The sequence below is a fragment of the Perissodus microlepis genome, chromosome 12 (assembly GCF_051167445.1).
Source record: "Perissodus microlepis isolate ML-2025 ecotype Zambia chromosome 12, ASM5116744v1, whole genome shotgun sequence".
Lineage (NCBI taxonomy): Eukaryota > Metazoa > Chordata > Actinopteri > Cichliformes > Cichlidae > Perissodus > Perissodus microlepis.
This window is the reverse complement of record NC_140472.1, coordinates 23,627,277-23,644,865: the sequence shown is the minus strand read 5'-3', so window position 1 is coordinate 23,644,865 and position 17,589 is coordinate 23,627,277. Positions and strand designations below refer to the sequence as shown.

At 38.5% G+C, this 17,589-nt stretch overlaps 1 protein-coding gene across 1 annotated transcript in view; it reads left to right on the top strand.

The window, feature by feature from the left end:
* Positions 1-17,589, top strand: part of oxct1a (3-oxoacid CoA transferase 1a) — a 49,633-nt gene that overhangs the window by 20,152 nt on the left and 11,892 nt on the right. The window contains exons 9-14 of the mRNA XM_084945148.1: positions 263-377; positions 829-923; positions 1,531-1,579; positions 1,979-2,051; positions 4,613-4,688; positions 17,083-17,172. Coding sequence (XP_084801274.1) covers positions 263-377; positions 829-923; positions 1,531-1,579; positions 1,979-2,051; positions 4,613-4,688; positions 17,083-17,172 — 498 coding nt within the window. The remainder of the gene's footprint in view (positions 1-262; positions 378-828; positions 924-1,530; positions 1,580-1,978; positions 2,052-4,612; positions 4,689-17,082; positions 17,173-17,589) is intronic.

Here is a 17,589-nt window from a genome sequence, read left to right as displayed (position 1 = left end):
ACAAAATGATACCTTAAAGAGCTCAGACAAGTAGACACATTACATTTGGAAGGCATGCAAAGCATTCTGGATTATGAAATTGTGATGGAAAAAGAAAAAAAGATAAATCCTGCAGTGATAGAACTGTAGAGATGAACCTTTCCCGAGCCTTTTTGCATTTCTATCACTGTTCAGAAATAGCCTTTGTTGTTTTATTCATGTGTCGTGTTACTCAACCAGAATGAACTTTTCAAGATTATATTATATTTCCATATGTTTCCAGAAACGCACAGTAAGGAAAAGCCAAGAAGAGAAACCCAAGCCAAAGAAGGAATCTGACATTGTTCGAGAGAGGATCATTCGCAGGGCTGCTCTGGAATTTGAGGATGGCATGTATGGTATCCTTTGATGGAAATGCAAGCAGTGAGAGGATCAAAAAATCATATACATATACATACAATCATATACAAGCAGTGGCCTACTTTTAACGCCCACCAAGAAAACCAAACCAAAAAGTATCCAGCTGCCACAGAAGAATGCTTTACCTTGGCTTCCTTTATTATCAAGTTGCATAATAAATGATGCACATAATGTGCTATGCTTTTTTTTTTTTTTTTCTCCCTGTGGTCTTTAGTTACATTTTATCATGACAGCTTCTGCCCTTCCTTGTGAAATCATCTTTAGTTTTTGATCGACTGATCTGTGATTAACCATTCAGTGTTTTTTGGACTTAACATGACTGTTTAGTGACTGTTTAAACAATGCGTGCATTTGTTAATCTTAACACCTTTTTCCCCCGTCAGAAATACAAATATCGAAGCTACTGTCTTTAACAAAGAATAATACAAGCTAACCTTGGTATTGGTATCCCCATGCTGGCCAGCAATTTTATAAAACCAGACATCACTGTACACCTCCAGAGTGAAAATGGAATTCTGGGGCTGGTAAGACACCTACGTTTTTGTTTTTTTTCCCTTCCCTCAGGTTTCAGCGCTTTGAATCTTGACTAAACAAGCTAACGAGCTACATATTTCTTCATTCTTTGCAGAGACGTTTTTTTGAAGTGGCAGTAAGCATGTTTCAAACTGAGTAGCCATTTATTTAACCAGCATCATTCCTAGTTGGGGCCCTCATTTGAAATGTGTTTCGATTGTTACGTAAGAGATTATAGCAATTTGACGCTTTCTCTTCCATTTTTCTTTCTCATTATTTGCCGGCTGAGCCTTTTAACAACGGCTGCCGCTGCCGCTGCTATAGAGTGGCTCTCCAATCAGTTGTGTTGACAGAATGTAGGCGCCTATGGTAATTTCTTATTTGTCAATGTTATATTTATGACTGCCAGTTTCAAAAAGGTACCGATCTCTCCACCTCCTCAGTCTCAAAGGATTGCTCTCTTTGTTGAAAGCAGAGAAAATCGATGCCTCATCTAATCGGAGAAATGTGATTGTGCCTCTTTCTTCAAAGACCATGGCCAGTCAGGCTGAGTGACATGTGTCCTGCCTGCATGTGTGCATTTTTTTTTTTTTTTACCTTTTATTTCTTTTTGTATAGGGTCCCTACCCCACTGAGGATGCAGTAGACGCAGACCTGATTAATGCTGGTAAGGGTTATCCTAATGAACATCTAATTTCCCACGTCCTCTGACAAAATTAGATAATTTATTTAAGAGAGTTAAGTATGAAAAATGGTCTGGTAAAATATTAGGGAAAATAAGAGCATTTTATTTTACCATTTTTTCCCTGCCTGCTTCATGCTTGGCACAAACTTACTCAATAATACTTGTTTGTTGACATTTGACAAGTGTCCAGTTATCCAGCATCGTTTTTCCCTCTCGAATTCAGCCTTCCATTAATTTTTTTTAATGCCATTGTTGTATGTTTTTCTTTGTTATTTACTGTCTTCATGTTCATCTCTAAAGTGTGTTGCTTTTTGATGTGTTGAGTGTTAAATTCACTGCTATGATAAATGAATTGCAATGCTTTGTGTTGCTTTTCTACAGGGAAGGAGACTGTCACTGTGCTCCCTGGGGCAGCGTATTTCTCCAGTGATGACTCATTTGCTATGATCCGAGGGTAAGTCCATAACACACAAGCTTTTCAAAACTTATTTGTTGAATTCAAGTAAGATATGCCTAACAGTGGTGGACTTAAATGTAAGTCCCTTAAAAATTATTGAGTCACTTATAGCTTGGAGGTATACATGAAGTGAGACCTTTAAAAACATCATTTCTAATCTATTATTTACTGAATTTTAGAGTCGTCATAATTTCATATTTGCTTATCACCTGCACCAAACACCTGTAACTAGAGGCCAAAACCATGACTCACAATGCTGGACAACACTGTCATCAGTACAACTAGACAGCAGCCTTCCAAATATTCCCAAGGTCTTCGGTTCTTATTGATTTGCCAGCTCACTGTGATTGCCCACCCAGACTCCCTGCAGTATCAATTCTTTTTGTCCTCCCAGCAAGAATTCAATATTGCTCATAAATAATACTGTCCTGTCACACTGGCAGGTACCAAATGGAACAACGCTAAATTTGTCCACGTGTGAGTGTGTCTGCTATTGTGCAGATATGCTGGGAAAGAATTACTCAACATATGGTGTGCTGTGAGCCACATTACCTCAGACACCACACTTATTATGTTACACTTGGGCATTTAGACTTTATCACTTCTTAGTCTGTATGTGTTTGTGTGTGGCCAACACCCACCATGAGCTGCTACATTCTTTTGTAGAAACAAAAAGGATTAAAGTGCTTTATGATTATACAGTAGGCAGCAGCACTAATCTGTGCAACTGTAGACATCCTAGTGATACCCCTAACTGCCTGTTGCAGGACTTTACTTTGGACTTTAAACTCCTTATTCTGAAGCAGAGATTGCTTCCAGTGAAGAAAGTATCACACATAAAGAGACAAGTGAAACTTAATTTGTTAATATAGCGGATTATAGTGGTACCTCTAGCACAGGGGTCGGCAACCTTTCTGATGATGAGTGCCACCTAAAATTTCCTCAGAAGTCAGTGTGCCATATAATTGCATTAGCAATAAATTTAATAACGCTCTATACTAACAGTTACACACTATATAGACCAACTTTATAGAATTATATTTGTTCGCAGATGTTGGCAGCTATCAGCAAATAGTTATCAGCTATTTTGAAACAAAAAAAATACACTTTTTATCCATAACAAGAACTCCATAACAGCAAATGAACTGTACAACAGAAAATGCAAATGCTATTTATGGTCTCCTCACAACAATGATAAGAAAAATAAACTGGGCCAATATGGCATGTTTGTTAATACAGAGATACACATGCTAATGTGATCTCTGGTCTCCCACTCAGAGACACAGGTCTCCGAGTGTCCAGCGTTCAGACGGCTACCTGAGGACACTCTTCGTGTGAGAGAAAATAGAAATTAATATTAAATAAATTCTAACAACAGCTGATCAAGCTTAAACGTGCTGCTGCTGTTTAGCACAACCTCTGCTGGGTTCCTCTTTCTGGCGCAAAGTGTGAGATAAACAAACGAGAGAGAAAAGCCGATCAGCTGATCATTGATCAGTTTCATGATTGAAGTAGCAACACGAGAGGGAGGGGGAGAGAATGAGAGAAGAAGAAGCAGCTGTGCAGCATAACGACAGAATAACTAAAGCTTTGTGTCTTTTTTTCATTCTAGCTGAAATACGGGACAAATACGAAGTACGAAACACGTAATATTTTCTCTGAATACGAGACGATTCCGCTTTTTACGGGACAGTTGGCAACTCTACTAACTAACCTTATGAATGAAATAAAGTTCACTATCAGTAACATCATAGCACCCACCCAGCCATTGGCTGTATAGAAACTCGGTCATGTTAGCTAGTACGCAGTACGAGTTATTGTAACTAACTGTAAAAAAGTCAGCATAATGAAAATAAACTCCACCTAAACTTGGTTTCTATCTGACCCAGATAGACTGCAGGTCATAACTTCTTACCTGAAGTTCAGTTCACCTGACACTCGGACCGGCGGCCGCCTCGGGTCTCTCCTCCTCCTGTCTCCCCTTTCCCTCAGCCACCTGCTGGCTTCTGTAAAAGCTCCGCCACAGTCACCACCAAACAACTGAGTTATTTTTACACATCGGCCAGCATCTGGCCAATCCACCACCTTTCATTGTTTATACCGTTACAAAAACAACAACAACAACAATAGAAACATCGGCCCATGAAAACAAAAAGTCACCATCACCGGTATGCCCGATGGCCAGTCCAGCTATGGTTGTGCCATCAGTTAACCCTTTGTGTGCCAGCTGTGGCACACGTGCCCAGGTTTGCCGACCCCTGCTCTAGCAGATAAGAGTGTTTGTTTAAAAAGATGTGAATAAAACATTGGAACAGACCTTTTATCTATGACAAGTACTGCTATCAAAAAAAGGCTGAGATGGGAAGATTATTATTGTGAAGGCATTTAATGTGAGAATCAGTCTGATACACTTGTATGGTGTCTTGTCACAAAAATGGGGTCACTCTAGCAGTACTGTTGTGTTTTATTTTATATCTGATGGGCGGATTTGTGAGTTCATAAGTGGAAGTGATTCTGGAGTTGACAGCTGTCTTCTTCTGTTGTGTCATTCTCATCAGGGGTCACATCAACCTGACAATGCTGGGCGCCATGCAGGTGTCAAAACATGGAGATCTAGCCAACTGGATGATCCCAGTAAGTTTGCTTTTGATTGCCCACAGCTGTTACCTTTTTTCCACATTTGTTGTTTCTTCAGCACCTGCTGTGGTTCAGCACAGCAGTATAATAAGCGTGCTCCAAATGTTTAATTTGTTGAGGGATTGCTGATAGGGTTTACTGATATTTTTGTAATTTTATTTAATTATTTTTATTTATTGAGTTTGTGTCACGTGGGTGTTTGGTAATGTAAAAGTTGTGGTACGGTTTTATTGTTACATTATTCTAATTGTATACATACATCCTTCTGTCAGTATAGTACATATTCATACTCATTCTTTGTCTTTATCTGGCTTTCAAGATCTAAAACACTGAATAATCCATCACTATATAAATAATTACTTGTTGTAATATTAGTTCAAGCATGTAACTACTACGGATTCTCTTTCAGAATGAACACCAGATCATATTAAAAAAGGCTATATTAGACAACAAGAAACTATATATGTGTGTGTGTGTGTGTGTGTGTGTGTGTGTGTGTGTGTGTGTGTGTGTGTATGTATGTATGTATGTATGTATGTATGAATGTATGAATGAATGAATGAATGAATGAATGAGAGACTTATAGGTGTTTCATACATTTTAGTTTCTCAAAGAAAGGTATTTCATTTTGAAGCTGATTCACACTGTTGCAGTCGTCATTGTTATATGAGAGTGAAAGGAAATGCCTGTCAGGGGATTGGGGGAATGTGGTGTTTGTGAGTGCTGTACAACATTATTATTAGATATTACATCAGGTCAGTTGGTCCTAAGACCACAGTGGCCTCAGACCTTGGGAATGATTACCAAGGTCAAGAACCCATTAAAAGCCTCTTTGCCATGTGGGAGTCCTCAACCAGAATGCCCCCTGGCCACAGAGTTTTTTTGTTTTGTTTTGGGGTTTTTTGCACTGAAGTGCTGACGTGTACGTGCAGAGTTCTTTCAGCATGTACATCATTTTATAGACACATCTCCTCTAAGCGACAAAGTAGAAACTGCCACAGTCTTGGAGACATGCAATTTTACCTTTTAATTTCTTGTGTTATTTCCTTTTTTAGTTTTTCCTCTTTAGTCTAGCCCTCAAAGGGTTGATGGTTTTGGTTTCCACTAACCATTGTTACATCATTTCAAACTAAAACAACGTATATCAGTAACGATTTTGAGTTTCAATATTTCATTCATCAACAGCCGATTTCCATTTGAGTATTCCCTTAATTGTTTTGAACAGTGTAAATGACTGCATAACAGCTTGGTGAATAGGAATACTGTTGTTGATGGTGATTTGTAAATTTTGCAACTTAATTCCTTTAATTTTTACCACTTCACTCATACTTGTTTGTCCATGGTAATTGCTAATTAACCAGTGCTTGATTAAGTATGCTATGCAGATTTTGAAGCCCTGCAGTGGAGCTGCTCATAGACAAAGAATTTATTTTGTTCTCTTGTGTAATTCTGGACATTTTGAAAAGCAAAACAATGCGGAAACATTGGCACACATACTTCTGTCCTCACCTACGCTTCAATCTTCATTATCCCCTCTTTAGAAAGGATGGATGATGAGAATTACATTTGCAACCCTTTGTAATAATGAAAATTATTCACTATCTAAAGATGGGTGCATAGCGTGAAATTGGAAATGTTTTACGTAGGAGTTGGGGATGCAGTACTCTCAGTGAGATTATGTTGATTTCAAATGCTTTTAATATGCAAAATGCAGATGAACATTTTCCAGTTGAGGGCTTTGAAACGCTTTTACATCTCCACTCAGGCTGAAACATCTGGAAAAACAATAGATGAAGTGAAAAGGGGTAATAGAATACAGGATTCGGACTTGTTGTGCTATTTTATCTTTGGCTGCGAGAGCTTTATCAAGTTGTCCTACATGGAGAGGTCTTTCACAGGAGATACACAAAATGCTTCTTGTTATATGCACATCCTTCCAGGTTTCAAAATGAGAATCAAGTTCAAGTTCAAATTTTATTCGCCACATGCAGTGGCAGGTTACCCTGCAGTGGAATGAACCCGCCCCCCGACCTTACACACACGACACAGACGACACATGGGGTTACAAGTCAGAGAACGGTTGCATTACAGAAAAACCACTGAAATGTACACTACAATGGGAAAATACAAGTGGAAAAAAAGAGACCTCTACTCATGCTGGGCTATAGGAGGACAGCATGAGAACAGGAAACAAAAAACTCCTCTGCACAGAAAGCACATAAATGTCCACAGTACAACATTATAGAGCACGTGACCAGCAACAGGGTTGGGGATAAGGAGTAATCCCAGGCAACACAGCAGCCATCCTGCCACTGCGCTGACTCTCCAGCGCGGGCCCAGACCCGCCTCGTGTTCCCAGGAGGCAACAAGCATCGAAGGCATTGGAAGGGGAGGGGGGATGAGTGAGTGCTTATCAGTGTAAGTGTATGTGTGTGCGTGTCCATAGTTCAGCTGAGACAGTGTCCTTCGCCCTATCAGGCTAAGTAAAGTCTACCAGCCAACCCAGGTGGCCTTGCATAGAGTGGGAAGAACAGTCAAACACAGTCGTTATCAGGGAGTTTTCGTTCGGCTCCAGCCTTGAGCCCACAGCTGGCGCCGAGGGGATATCCGCATTATGATGTTGATGTTGTTGATGTTGTTGATTTTTCTTTTATGCGAGCAGCTCATGAGAATTTCAAAGCTGTTCTTTAACACTCCGACACTGGTCTCTCAATCTCCCGTTGGAGAACCGCGAGCTTCTCCATGATGTTATCAAACTTGCGCTCCGTGGTCTTATCATTCTTGTGCTCAGAGAGCCGATTCTGAGAACTCACGACTGCAGTGAGCTGTTCCACGATGTAATCCAGCTTTCGCTCAGAGGTGTTGTTCTGAGCAGACCTCTCCTTGATGTAACCCAATATACACTCAGAGGTGTTATTCTGAGTATTCACGGCAGCTGTAAGCTTCTCCAAGGTCTTAGCCATGCTGCACTCAGTGAGCCCATCATGTCTCTCTTTTAAATACTTCTTTTTTCCAATGTTATTTTGACCAAACTCTGTCGTTAGTTTTACTCGTTCCTTTAAAACTGAAATGAATAAACAAGCACTTCAGGGCAATCGTATAAAGGTTAACGAAAGCATAAACATTTATCTGGTCAACAAAAACATTTTAAAGTTAAATCACTCACAAAAAAGCTGTTAGTATTTGCAGAAAGTGTTTTTCTGGGTTTTACTGCAGTGTGAAGATTAATTGGATTTTTTAAATTAAATAGTTTAATTGATATAGCTTTTAATTGATAAGGCAAGAGAAACAATTTTTTTATTAGATTTTTTTATTATGCACAACTTTGGCTGTTATTATTATTATTATAAGTATAGAGTTGAAGAAGAATTCTCACTCAAAGTGAGAAATTGTATCTCTCTGAGTATGTGAATGAGTTCAAGAAAGAGTAATAAGGTTTAGAGTAAGTTACAGTTTCATGTTTATTGTGATGCTACATATGTTTATTTTACTAAAAACGTGCCCACTCAAGTGATGGTAGGTTATGTTGCGTCTTCATATTGAAAATAGGTGCTTTGGTAGAACGATAAATGTGTAATTTTGTTATTGTGATTTTGTCTGGAACACTACGATCTTGTTACAGTAACTAAGATGGTTGTTTGACAGAGATGTTTTTAAACTCTTTTTTTATTTAAGGAACCAATGGCAGCGTAGGGAAAGAACCTTGTGTCAGAAGTGAAGTTTTAATTGTATTTATCTATTTTTTTTTTTCAAATATTCATTTTATTTGTTACTAATTATGAGTCTATTAAAAGCCAATGATTATGATTTATCCTTTCCTTTGTTTGTTCATTGAAGTTTGTATTTTACAGAACAGAATTAGAATTGATCATTGTTGAGCTTAAATGGAGAAAACAGCTGCTGCCTCAGACATATATTCCAAAACCCCAGAGGCTTAGTATAAGTGCAGCTAAGTGCAGCAATATTACAAACTACTTACTATTAAAATGCAGTTACTCTCCTAAGTGCTCATAAGATCTGGTGGCAGCTTTAATGAAGCTGCTTAAGAAGATTTTTCTTTTTTATATATTTATAACAACAATTTAACTTAGACAACTTAGACATGACTGAAGGCTTATAAGTTAAAAATGTCCTAATGGATATTTGTAATCTCTCTGTGTCTTCTTGTGTATATATTTTTTAAGTTTTACTTTACTTGGGCTACTCTGCTTACAATTTCAGCTTTACAGTGAAATAAATTGCATTACTTATAGTGGATTGGAGCATATTTACCAATTATACACTGTAAACAGTTGTGTTTTTCGGTTGCTTTGAACACGGTGTGCATTGTCTTGCTGTCAGTTCCATCTCTCTGATTCTTGTCATTAGTTGTCTGGGTAACGAAGGCTTGTGGCAGTCTGTTGCTATGTTATTAAATAGAGAGCCGTTTGTATCAGACAGTGGAGATTGTCAGAGAACTGGAAGGGAGAGAAAGGAAGCCAGTTGGTAAGTGGGAACTCTTGGATTGTGAAGGGGGTCATTTTCTGTGGTGTTTCTGCCACTGACTAGAAAGCGAACACTCGCACAACAAATGAGAAAATTGTATGCTGTAGCCATGGCAACACAAAAAAATGCAAGCGTGCCTTAACCCTTAGATGATCCTGGGGTTTTTGTGTCATTGCGTTTTTTATTTTCATGCTATTTTGGCTTTGCTGAATTAGTATGGCTCATATTTGCCAGAGGATATTCATTTTTAAAAAATGTTATTATAAAATTGTCGTCCCAGTTCCTTAAATTAGCTGAAAAATCCTAAGCGATGCAAAAACCTCCACATTTTATCCTAAGGCCAAAAAATGCCCCATTGAAAATCTTTGAAAATGCTTTTTTTTTTTTTTATCACACATTTATCATGACATCAACTAATTCATTCTTTTAAGATAACCTAACCCTCAGTTTTTAGTTTTTATATTTGTCTGCCAGGTGGCGCTTCTTTTTGTCATCCAAGGCATGTACCAAAATTTTACATTTTTCTGTTTTCTGCTAAAATGATAAGTGCGCGAAGCTATTGATGTTGGATAATTGTGTGAGTGTGTGTGTGCATGTGTGTGATGTTCACCTTCAAGTCTTTTCTCTTAGAAGGCCACACTCTGTGTTATAAAGTAATTCAGTAATAATAAACGATGAGTAACCTTTCAGAGCTTCAAAGATATCTCAGCAGCAAATAAAATAAAACAATAATTGGATTTTAATGTGGTTCTTCCTCAGGTAGACTATGCAGCTGCACTGCATTGTTAGAAGTACAGGCGTTTTGGAGATGCAAGACTTTACAGCACACAGGAGGCGATTTATGAGTGTAAAGATGGCGCCTCATCCTCCTCTGAGGACTCACCTGAAGGTGAGAGAAGAGAGGAGATGGTTGAAGTCACAGGGTGAACTTCTCTATAGACTTGTAGTCAAGACCGCCTAATCCGAGACCAAGACGAGACCAAGACCGAGACAAAAAAAGTCTTTAAACTGCAGCCAGATGCTGCTTCGTTTCCAGGTGTCAGGCATATTTATGTGTCTTTGCTTTCGCACAGCCCTCCTCACCGCTGTCTACTGTCTCACTCACTTACTGAGAGGACAGACGCATGCTCCACTTGACTGTCGCGTTTCTCATCCTCTCGGTTTTTCACATAATGATATTATCCTATATCCTCGCATGTGATTGGCCACAATATGGAGGGATTGGAGCATAGCTGAGCCACTGTGTGAGAGCTGAGCAGCGAAAGGAAATTAAGTGAGGGTAGAAATAACTGAAAGATTATTAGGCTCTGTTTTGAGTTTTGTTCAAAAAAGAATGACTTCATATAGGAAAAAAAAAAAAATATCACATATGCAGGACACCTTAAACTAGTTTTTTAATTAAGCAGCAAGGCAGAACAAAGTCGGGGCTGTATCAAGACACAGGGACTAAACCCCAATTCAACCAGACCCAGAACTGATCCGGAATTAAAACAGGACTACAACAGTTCAAAATCAGGAGTACTTAGGACTTAACCAAGACAGACTATAAAAACTAGATGATAGTAGCACTAAAAATCATCATAGACCTGCACTACACTTATTTTTTAATTCTACCAAAGTACACTATTTAGATTCAGAAAAGCTTATGTAATTATTTAGCCTTGTTGTGCAAACAAGCCTGCATAACTTAATAAATATAGAATTTGAAAAGTAACAAATGGTATCTAAAAAGTTACACTAGGCACTAGATACATGTTCTGATGAGTTTTGATCCCGGGACATACACACCCTGCCACTAGCTATGCACTGTTGCTGATGGATGAAATCTTGCAGCAAATTGTGGCCATCACAAACCTGCATGGGAAACACTTAGTGGCTTATGGACACAGAGGAACTGCAGGCTTATGTAGGGATGCTTGTCACAAACCGGATCACACAGCCATGACAAAAACCCGGATTGTCCAAAATCTATTTATTTTAAATAAATAAAACAAAAAAAAGAAACCTTATACAAACCATGGCGTGTGTAGTCAGTACAGTCAGTGGTGTAGATGAGTGCATGGTTGGAAGGATTGTGTATGCAAAGTTTGTTTGTTTGCAAAACCAAACCAAATGCAAGAAAAATCCAGAGGGATATCTCAGGGGAAAACGCCACCCAGCAACTGAGCTCTGAAAGCTTTTATAGAGCACTGGCACACCGGGCCCAGGTGTTGCCAGTGTCATTAATTGGGAATGAACCGCTCCATCCCTCCAATGCCTGCAAACGAGACATGCCACACAAAGAGGCCAAAAGGACGGCAGGGTGGAGTGGGTCATCACAGTGCTCATTTTGGACAGTTTTTACAGGTCAAAAAATTAATTAATTAATTCAGATCTGTAGGGTGCTGCTATGATGAGCCCCTCTCATCAGCAAATGTAAGGGCAGTTATTTTTGCACGGACAAAAAAAGAAGAGCTGGCAGCACCATGTGGGAAGCTTAGATTCAAAGACCTCAGTCTGTACATTTGCAAACTGTGCTCTACCTCAGCTGGAGTCCCTCTTCTTTATACAGCTATAATCCAAAGGCTATAATTAATATTTTATATTTATATTTCAAGCTGAAGCAGTTTTAAAAGACTGTCATTTAAAGTAGAAAAAATATTACTATACAGTACTTTTACAGCTGTTGGTGTTGGGTTGAGTTTTTGTAAATATCGGACACTGTAGAAAAAATAAGAATGCATTCAAATCAGTGTTGCTGCCAATCGTTGATGCCGGGCCTAATAAAAAGAATAAAATAATAGTCAAACACTCCTTGAAATAAAGTTTTTAGACATTATTTGTTGTTGTTTTTTCTATAAAAAAACAGTGGAGATATCTAAACATAATGGCATTTAAAGAGTGAAAAAATAAAGAGTTAAAATAAAAAGAATTAAAATTAATTTTTAATTCATCATTCAAAGTGGAAAAATAATATTACTATGTAATATTTTTACACCTGTTTTGGGAAGAATCTAATGTCTTCACAGGACAGATGACATTAAGTACTAGGTTGTCCCATGCCCTGCTGTCCCATGTTCCTGGAGAGATGGACCAACAGTTTTGAATGTACAGCAAATCACAGTATAAAAATGTTATAGAATACAGTAGCCCTTTGTTGTCATTCTACATGTACAATTAAATTATATTTCGTTTTGTTTTTTTATTTAGTTTTTTTAGAATAGAATATATAGCCATTTCAAACTTTTCCATACTTGGTCTAAACAGCAATAGTCTTAGTCCTCTGGCACCTGGGGCTCACTTTGAACGGTGGTTTAGTGAGATAGACTGTCATTGTCTATGCTTTTACATATTGTGATAGGTGTCATCTTAGCAAAGCTTCAACTTAAGAGGTCTTATCAGGTTTCTGCACCAGTTATACGGCTCCCGGCAGCCCCACACCCTCCACCCCACCATTAATCACTCATTGTTATAGTTGTGAGATGGTTTTCGTGAGTCTGTGTGCTATCTCGTGTTAGAATATTTTTACCAGGTCATTTGTTAAGTAAATTATTAAATGAATGAATGAATGAATGAATTAGCCCACCTACTCCCGTAAAGCCTGTTCCCACTGCACTTTGAATGAAGAACAAGATAAATAACCTGCCATCTGTTGTTGGATTGAAGTTCTCAAACTTTTCATGCTGAATGTAACTTGAGAAACGCACAATTACGCCACCTTTTGAGGGATGAAACAAATCAATATGTCGGGTTCAGCTACACCATACAGTAAATACTGCATGTGTGCTTACTGGTAGATTTGTAACTTACTTGCGAGTGAGTTGTCAGTTTGTTCATATAGGGCAAACAGTGTTATGCAGCCATGGAAATGAATGGCAGGTTTTCTCCATGTTTCCTGCCTATTTTATTTTCTTACACATTTAGATTCAAACCAGTCTCTGGGTATCACCCTACATGTGACATTAGTTGTCAGTTTTGATTGGCTGTTTAATTTTTTATCAACCTCAATGACTGTACACATCCAATCAGGAAGATTCATGTTATTTAACATTCTGATCTTATGTGTTATTTGGAACCAGGCTGACTGGCTGCTGTAGCTTTTATTTTGCCTGGATTTTATATGATGAATAACATCTACAGTTGAACTAGGCCATTAATGTAGAACTACTAAAAATCTCAAACCTAACACAGTCTGTTCCTTATGTGCATTTATGTAGAATTTGTTGTTCTCTTCTATATACAGTTGTACAGCTGTAGGGTTTTTGTGAGCTGAACATTGTTTAGAAGAAAGATGTTTCATGTTTTTGTGTGTTTCTGCTACTGAATTGTTTCCTGACATACTTTTAAGTGTCCTAGTGGCCCTGTGGTGCTACGATTATAGCAGACAAATGGACACAGTAAGAGTGGTGAGGAAATTTAAAAGGAACCAGCCTCAGTCAGACCAACAAGGTTAATATCATTAAAGCTTTGTTAATTAAATGACTAAATTACTCTGCTCTTGTTGGCAGGTTAAAAAGAGGATATTTCCATGGGTGTTGTTCTGAAAGTATGCTTTACAGCATTTGCTGGTCAGAGGCTCAATGCTGTGTGTAGCTTTGTCGTCTTCATAACATTGATTTTGCAAAACACAAATCTTTAAGACGTCTAACATTGAGAGGCAAGTTATTGTGAGTAGTTCAACATTCGAGTGCCACTCAAAGGTTAGGCAGTTTACCGGAACATAAGTCAACCTAACGCATATATATTAATGTAATGTTGAACTTTAGAGACAAGTTTTAACTGAATTCTAAGGAAAACCTGGGCCAGACAAGGTTGGGCTGACCCCTGTTAACATGGTGAATGTGCTAAGTAAGTAAAAGAGCCAGCCTCATGACACAAGGTTCAACATACCTTGATAATACAGCCTTCTGGGTGGAATAGATTTGCTTTTCCCATCATAACTCTCCATTAATTTGATTTTTTTTTACACTCTTACAGATCATGTTAATTTTGAGTTTTGCTGCATGCAGCAGTTTAGATCAAAGTAGGCTCAGATAACCTCGTGCAAAGCTGTAAATGAGTGGGAAGTAAATGCCAATCCTCCTAGCAATATAGGTCACTGACAAACAGAGCATCAACCTTTGTTTAATTTTCCACATCAAATCTTATTTTCTTGCACAATTTATATTCAACAAGGTCACATTTTAATCTTTGTGTACAACGCTTTGCGACTACCTGTCTATGAAAAGCACTTAATAAATAAACTTTACTTACTTACTTACAATCATTTGTGACACATTTGACCACTTCCACAGAAAGCTGTTGATCCTCTGCTACATTTTTGGTTACAAGAAAATACATCAAATCATTTTCGCAGTTAGGGATAAATGTACTGCCCCATAGCAAAATAAAATGGATTTTTCCATTTTATAATTTCCTCCAGAGTCATTGTCTTGATTTTTACTAATCAAAACCATACTAGAATGTTAATACTTGTGTGGTTATGATCTCAAAAGACGCACCCTTTCGATTAACAGCCTATGTTGTTAAATGGAGTACATTAGCAGATGTCTAGTTCTGGATGGTAGCTGTAAATCACAACTTGCATTTAGCAGGTCAGACAATCTTATCCCCTTAGGCCTGTGTACACATCACCTAAGCCCACTGACTGTCATAAAGTGCATTAACATTGATTATATGAAAAACAACACTGTTTAATCTCAAGTGTCTGTGTAATAAATAAAAACGCTGAAGGAAAAAAGCTGGTGAGACAGTTTGGAGATTATAAGTCAAAATGGATACAGTTGTATTAAACCTGATATTGGTAGTTTATTTGAGGGTATTGATATGCTGTTACAGCAGGCCACTTTCAATTGGACGACAAACAAGTAAATGAAATTAAATGCTGCCTCTTCAATATCCAATATTCTAACCCACCTCCTGTCTCCCAAACCTCCTTTCTGTTCTCAGTTAATATCTTCTCTCCCCAGCTGGCCTTTCCCACAGGCAGACAGTATCCTTACAATGCGTCACCCTTGGCATACATACCCTCCGGTTATTGAGCAAAAAGCAAACCACGCTCTACACATGATTGATGAGGAAATGGGATTCTAATTCAGTTATTGAGCCGTCACCCTGCGGCCATATGTGCACATCAACCCTCCGTATTCGGAAACCTTCCTTATTGTGACCAATGTTTAACTTGAAGACAGTTTTTTTTTTTCCCGGCTGGCGGATCTCAGATTCCTTTTTTAGCATTTTTCTTTCCCACCTTTTTTTTTTTTTTTTTTTTTTAAAAACAGTTTTGGTTTTATTTGTTATTGGAGAAAATATTCATTGTGACATGACAAAGCTTCAGTACACTGGATTCCTGCACAGAATCATTCAGTTATGTTTAGTGCAGTTCTAATGCAGAATGCTTTTTCTTCCTGCTCTCTGCATTGCTTACATTTCTTGCAGTTGTCATTGTGTTTTTCTGTTGAAAATAACAGACCGGTCATGAGCAGTTATGGCTGAATTATTTTAACAGCACAAGTCTTTACCTGTACTACTAATGAGACATTCTGTCTTGAGAGAACACTCCATTCACTGCACCAGAATAATTCTTATGCTGGTTCTGACTTCAGAACATTGTAATCCTGTTGTTGCTCTGTCTTTCAGTACATTACTACAGCACAACTAGCCCCTATATATCTTCAAAGGGTCACACTGGAATCCTTTATCTTGTGCAAAATCCTAAGCTACTTAATCCCTTCTCTGCCCCTTAGTTCTCTGCACGTGTCAGACCTCCAACTCTAAACCCAGGTATGGAATTTGCAGTCCTCAGGCAGGGGTCTGTTAGGTAACCTGCACACCAGCCTGTGGCCAGAGGTTTCAGACCTTAGATTTTGGAGTGGTTCCCCAGCAGAGATCTGCACTGCATTATACCAAGAACTCATTGCGTCAGTAAATGGCAATGTGTGAATGAAACTGTTAGAAACATTAACATAAATGTGACCCCTGCCTGAATTTTAAAATGCTGTCACTTCAACAGATTGATACTGCTTTCAACGTTACTTATGCCGTGACTGAAAAGGCTTAAGAAATGGTCAATGTTTTCTTGTGGCATTTGTTTGGGTTTTCTCAATAAATGTGAAGCATCATTATTAAAGGTAGAATTATTTTTACTTTGTGATTCAGTCTATACAAAATGGAGTTCTGGGGACACACATGCCGTAGGTGGGACTATCAGAAAAGGTGGCTTGGAGTACTCTGCTGGTGTTTCTTTTTCTCTAATGCTGCATTACTTTTACATTGTAAATCAGGTATGCGTTCCAATAGTAGTAGTCAAGAACGCAAGAAAAGACAGGCTTTGTTTTGCGCCCTTGGAAGGTAGAACCATTTATCCATCACTAGCAATATACTATAATGTTGGGGTTTTCGCACTTACAAACACCAATGCAGCACGTTTATAGATGGAGCGTGTTAGTGCTTTGTTTATGACTTATTTACAGAGTCACAAATACACAACAGTAGTAGTACAGATTGCAGGTTTTACTTCTCAGTTTCTGCCATCTTGAATTGTAAAGTCAGGGTTTGCGGGGCTTCTTTGAATTTGAAACTTCCAACTCAGAATCAAGGGTTTCTGGCTTCCCACTTCAAATGGAATGCAGCATAAAAACACATTGGTGCCGCTAACTGGTGTGATCCTATAGATAAATGTAGCTAAATGGTCTTTCTCTCTCTCCCCTTTTTTCTTTTTTCAACGTATGTGTAGCTGTTTCATGGTCTATTGTCAATTAAGCTTAAATGTAAAATGTTTTGGTAATCCTAACTAGGGATTAGACCGACTATAATTTTGTACTATACTCTCTAGCTAATGTTGTGAAAAATCAGTCAAGTGAAAATATCATTTTGTCCAAGATTAGATGGAATAACTAAAGTCTGTTTGTTTTTCTTCTATTCTCAGGGTAAGATGGTGAAAGGAATGGGAGGAGCCATGGATTTGGTGGCAAGCGCTGGAACTAAGGTGGTGGTCACCATGGAGCATTCAGCTAAGGTGTGTAAACATGTAGTGGGGCCAATATGCTCGCTGTGTCACGCAGTGATTTTTAAGTCAAATCGCGTGTCGTGTGACACAATCTTTGTGGTTTGTCAGCCGCCTGTGCGCCTCTAGATTTCTTTAACTTGGCGTGTTGCGTTTTGGCAGTAGGAGCTGGATTGAAGACACGAGTGTACGATCGTGACGCTTTTTACCGCCATTTTAAGCTCAGCGATATACAGATATACAGAGGGAGAACAGTTAACAGTTTAAAAACTTGCAACCCCCCCCTTGACTTCTGGTTTTGACTTATTTTCCTCCTATATCAGCGCTTATGTGGCGATACCTATCATTCAGGAGAATACTGCAGTGGCTTAAAGTGACTGTGAGACGAGGTTGCGGCGGTGATAGAAGCGACCATTGAGGCCTTAAGGG